General features: G+C 33.3%; 1 protein-coding gene across 1 annotated transcript in view; it reads left to right on the forward strand.

The window, feature by feature from the left end:
* LOC134472449 (zinc finger protein 124-like) overlaps window positions 1-5,730 on the forward strand; it is a 75,425-nt gene extending 69,695 nt beyond the window's left edge. The window contains exons 2-5 of the mRNA XM_063233847.1: window positions 628-754; window positions 956-1,016; window positions 1,664-1,698; window positions 4,687-5,730. Of these exons, the coding sequence (XP_063089917.1) occupies window positions 628-754; window positions 956-1,016; window positions 1,664-1,698; window positions 4,687-4,745 (282 nt within the window). The 3' untranslated portion in view covers window positions 4,746-5,730. The remainder of the gene's footprint in view (window positions 1-627; window positions 755-955; window positions 1,017-1,663; window positions 1,699-4,686) is intronic.
* Window positions 5,731-6,000: the final 270 nt, after the last annotated feature.

The raw sequence follows: 6,000 nt of genomic DNA on the forward strand, positions 1-6,000 counted from the left end.
CCACTTGTAGGTCTGCAGACATATCAGTAATTAAGTGGAGAATGGTGTTCTGTTATTAGAAGAGCACGTGAAAGTACATACAGCATGGGAAAGCAGTGGATGGTGGTGACAGGCAATAACATTTTCTGAGCAAGAAATTTCCCTATGAAAAATGCCTGTTGTGTATAAAAATATATGATCATAATATTGCTCAGTTAAATTCAGCATAATATATTATACATTTTGTGTCCAAAATCTTGTAATTTTTACTGTTGGGAATATGCAGTGACCATTTTGAAAGGCATGCTTGCTGGCTTCTTTCTCTCAATAAGTATCTGAATTAGAGATAAGTTGTGTGTTGTATAGCTTTTACTGGAGTGCAGAATCTAACACTATGATAACTGCACAAACTGCAGTTATATACACTCCTTTTTGTCAAAAAGCAACCATGAAGCAGCTTTTTTTTGTTACTCTGTTTCATTTCTTTTCAGTCAGAGTCTCACAATGTAAATCATGCAGATGTTGAACTCACTCTGTAGCTCACAATGGTTTTGTAGTCATGACTGTCTTTTTGCCTCAGCCTCCTGAGTGCTGGGATTACAGACATGTATCACCACACTTTGCTCAAATATATGTATGATCCTCTAGGAATCAGTGACGTTTGAGGATGTGACTGTGACCTTCACCAGTGCGGAGTGGACTTTGCTGAGTGCATCCCAAAAGCAGCTCTACAGAGATGTGATGGAGGAAACCTTTCAGAGCATCATGACTATAGGTAAGAATGAAATCTCGTTCTTATTGATACACTTAGAGGAGATGGCTTTTTGCTCTTCAGTGCAGTTTCATTAAATAGAATGTGAAAACAATTAGAAAAATTAATTTGGCCTGCTTATATTATATCATGAATCTAATTGGCATGTGTTAATTTTTATGTAATAATGTAGTGACCACTTATACTTCTGTGTCTGTAATTCAGGAAGACTCTTGGGTAACCAGAAAGTGGAAGAAGAGTGCAGTAACCTCTGTAGAAATCTAAGGTAATTTGTCCTTTTAAGAAAAATGTATAAGCCTTAAGACACTACATAAGGAAAAGGACTAAAATAAAAAAAAAACCAACACCATTTTTAAATTTCTTTAATTTCACAAATACTCTCCAAAACTATATGCAGCTTGAGTATGTATAGTCTGAAAAGTAAACACAAAAATATTCCAACATAAGAAATGGATTTATAAGTAAAATCATACAAGTGACACTATCTCACGTGTAATACAAAAAAATGTTGCTTTATTGTCAACATCATGAACATGTATGACGTTGTTATTAGGTGTTTTGTGTAGCTGTGAATGAGAGGTAATGGATAAAGGAAAGTGATATTTTAGAGATGGGAAAGACAAATGGGATAAAAGTAGAACAGAAAGAGTAAATAGGAAATGGTGTTAAAATTAATCAACATGTGTTATGCATATATATGTAACTCAAAATAAAACTAAAATTACTCTTATAAAATATACCAACTGAAAAATTTCCAAAAATATAACAGTCTTTAGGGAAAAGCTTTCTCAAAAGATCCCTCATATGTATTCTTTTAATTCATTATCAAAATTCTTAGCAGGCATCAATTAATCTCTATTAAGTCATTGATATGGAGAGGTGTTTTATTTGTTTTTTTTTTTATTTTTACAGAAATGAAGATGTTGAGAAATACCATCTATATAAAGGTTGGAATCAGCACAAAGAATGCTTTCTTTGCTCTCACGATGCTAATGTGCATATGAAACCATGTGGTTTAAAACCAATTGAAAGTCTTACTTGCAGAAAGCTTTTGATTGGGCCTTTTTCACTAAACATGCCCATCATAGCTCACACCTCAGTAAAGACAGATGAATATTTTGAACTCAAAGGGAAGCTGTTTAAATGTAATGAAAGTAGAAAATACTGTGATGATTTGCAGTCCTTTCAGAATCCTGCAAGAACAGAAGCTGGCAAGAAACCACGTGAACATGATCAGTGTGAGAAATCCTCCTCTGGTCTTAGTGAAAGAACTCATCTTAGAGACAAGATATTTGCATGTCCAAAAATTATGAATGCCTCCAGGAGGCCCAGTGATGTTCAGATCTATCAGACAAATCACAGTTGGGGTGCACCCTCTGCATGTAAGCAATATGGGAAAGCTGTCAGCACACATACTATTTCTCAACAACAGGAAAGAATTGAGATAGAGGAGAAAAAGTATGTATGTAAGCAATGTGGGAAAGGGTTCAGGAAAAGTTGTTATTATCAAAAGCATGAAAGAACTCACACTGGTGCGAATCCATATATATGTAAGCAATGTGGGAAAGCTTTCACTACACAGTATTATTGTAAACTACACGAAAGATCTCATACTGGTGAGAATCCTTATATATGTAAGCAATGTGGAAAAGCTTTCAGTATAAAGAGCAGTTGTAAAAGACATGAAATAACTCACACTGGTGGGAGACCTTATGTATGCAAGAAATCTTATGTATGTAAGCAATGTGGGAAAGCTTTCACTACACAGGCAAATTTTAAAGTACATAACAGATGTCACACTGGTGAGAAACCTTATGTATGTATGCAATGTGGGAAAGCTTTCAGCAAACAGAGTAATTGTAAACTACATGAAAGAACTCACACTGGAGAGAAACCTTATGTATGTAAGCAATGTGGGAAAGCTTTCACTACACAGGCAAGTTTTAAAGTACATGACAGATGTCACACTGGTGAGAAACCTTATGTATGTAAGCAATGTGGGAAAGCTTTCAGTACACACAGTAGTTATAAAAGACATGAAACATCTCACACTGGTGATAAAGCATATGTATGTAAGCAGTGTGGAAAAGCTTTCAGTACACAGTGGTATTGTAAACTACATGAAAGATCTCACACTGAAAAGAAACCTTATGTATGTAAGCAATGTGGAAAAGCTTTCAGTACACAGGCGTATTGTAAAGTACATGAAATCTCTCACACTGGAGAGAAACCTTATGTATGTAAGCAATGTGGGAAAGCTTTCACTACAAAGTCAAATTGTAAAGCACATGACATATGTCACACTGGTGAGAAACCTTATGTATGTAAGCAATGTGGGAAAGCTTTCAGTACACAGGGGTGTTGTAAACTACATGAAATATCTCACACTGGAGAGAAACCATATGTATGTAATCAATGTGGGAAAGCTTTCAATAGACAGAAGAGTTGTAAAAGACATGAAAGAACACACACTGGTGACAAACCTTATATACATAAGCATTGAGGCAAAGCTTTCATACACAGGAGTATTGTAAACTACATGAAAGATCTCACTGGTGAGAAAGCTTATGTATGTAAGCAATATGGAAAAGTTTTCAGTACAGGGTTATTGTAAACTACATGAAAGATCTCACACTAGAGAGAAACTTTATGTATGTAAGCAATGTGGGAAAGCTTTCAGTACACAGAAATTGTAAACTACATGAAAGATGTTATACTGGAGAGAAAGATTATATATGTAAGCAGTGTGGAAAACCATTGATCACACATAAATATTAATATGAAAGAATTCATACTGCAGAGAAATCCTATGTATGTAAGGAATGTGGGGAAGGTTTCAGCAGAAAGAGTCATTGTCAGAGACACAAAAAAAACCTCAAAACGAAAAGAAACTACACGTGTGCAATTTTTTAAGTCTTTCAGTACACATAATTATTGTAAAATAAATGAAATAAGCCACAGTGTAAAAACCCTATGTATGCAAGCAGTGTAGAAAATGATTTTTTCATTAAACAGACATTAAAACTCATTAGGGAGAAACCCTATGTCCATAAACAATGTGGAAAAAGATTCAGTGCACACAAGTCCATTACCATATATATTTTATATCAAATCCAAAAGGATCACTAGGAAGAAACTATATGTGTAAGACTATTTTAAAACCCTGTTAAGATGTTTCAGTTGGTGAAATTCTGTAGAAATAATACCATAGTATTTTATGTCAGTGTTGCCTTAGATATGTTCCAAATAAATCAAATTCCAGGTGATTTATTTGGAACAAATACATACATTATGTGGTTTATAATGCATCACATATGTACATTATTAATGTACAGTGTTTAAAAATATTGAGTTGCCACAATGAGGAATTTTTATCTGAGTGTCTGTGCTTAATCCATAATGTCTTAATTAAGCATGGTTGATGAAACTATTTTTTTCCTTTCAAGTACCATTAGAATTTGTGCTGTTTTCATTTTATCCTCAAGTTTGGGAAGAATAGGCTATTAAATATCTTAATTTTGTAACTTTTGCTATTAGAGTTTTGCACTATTTTGCTTTTCAATTACTGTGTGGGTTTTCTATATTCTATGTAAAAAATGATATTTTTAATTTGATGCTATATTTTCTATTGATATCTATTTTCAAAGATTTGTCAACGTGAGTTTTTGACACAGTTAGTCATGTTCACACAACTTGTAGATTAGCAAATTTTGTTTTTTATATGACAGGGTTCCTGCTTGTATACCATCAGTACTGTATACTGCATCATGTACATATATTGCGTACTTTTATTTCAATGCATTCATTTCCATGAAGTTTTATTTTTTCTTGTAAATCTTCTGTTTACATTGCAATGGCTTAATTTGTTTCACTGGTAGTTTCTTAAACATAGATACCAAACATAAACCATACTGCTCAGTATTTTTCATTGCCAGAACCCCACTGTTGGAGAATTCAAGATATCAGAACTAAGGTATTGGACTTTGAAAACTGACTGGGGCAATCAAGGACATGGAAACAATCAGAGAAGTTTATAACAACGTTGAAATGAGACAGAACTTATGAATCCTGTAAGAACAAGATGACACAAATTCTTCACGGTACATAGTTGTAAATCTTACCTCTAGCAAAACAGCAACATATAGCTACAGGGGAAGAGGGGGGAACTTTAGCAAGATTCATCTCAATGTCCCATTTCACCACATGACCATAACTTGTCTTTATAGGAAATCATTATTTACAGTCATCTGTCCAGAATATGTATATTATGTTATATCAACCATAACAACACTTTGAATGGAATGCTCATCATCTGTGGAACTTTTCTCAGGAGCATGGTCACTACTGAATATTATGAGATTAATGCCTTTATTCTATTCCCTAATGCACTGATGCCAAAATATTTTTGGTAATTATTGTTTTTACATAGGAAGCTAAAATACTGGCACCAAGAAAAATGAAACTCCTCACATACATCAATCAACTTATTAAAAACAGAAATGTCTGAAATTTTTATTTATCCTGTGTTCTTGACCATTTTAGGATACATTACTATGATGATATTTTTCATCGATTGTTAAGGTTAATCATCTAGTTTTTTTTTTTTTTTTTTTTTTTTTTTTTTTTAATTTTTAAAGAGGGTAAAATTAAACAGAAAGAACAGATCACAAAGTAACAATGTAAGAAACACAGATTCCAAAGCAGGACAACTGGAGATCTTCACTGTCTATAATATTGTCTCTTATATTCTTCCAAATATTTGTCCAGATTTTCACATAGAATGAACTCATACAAAACAAAATAGTATGAAACGGATCAGAACCCGATGATGAAAGTATTTTAGGTCTTCAAGACCAAAAAATCAGGAAGTCAATAATGGCTGCGATAATGTCTCTCATTCTTTTCAAAATAGATGTTCATACTTTCATGTATGTTGAAATTAAATGAAATAAAACAGAATAAAATCAGTCTGAACAAAAGGTAATAGTATTCCTGGATTTCACATCATGATGCTATAGAATCAGCACTGGGTATCTTAGTGTCTCTTCAAAGTAGCTCTTTCATTTCATCGTGCATTATATTAACGATTTTCATCAGGTTTTTAGAAGTTGTATGTACGCATGAGTCTCTACACATATACCTATCTTTTCTGTATTACAGGGAAAGCAAAACAAACCCAGACACTACAAAACAAATTCACAAAATAACATGAAATGAAAAAGACATATAAACAATAGGAAAGAGCCCAG

Source organism: Cavia porcellus, unplaced genomic scaffold (genome assembly GCF_034190915.1).
Source record: "Cavia porcellus strain 051 isolate PalLab524CR breed Dunkin Hartley unplaced genomic scaffold, mCavPor4.1 scaffold_23, whole genome shotgun sequence".
NCBI classification, from domain to species: Eukaryota; Metazoa; Chordata; class Mammalia; order Rodentia; family Caviidae; genus Cavia; species Cavia porcellus.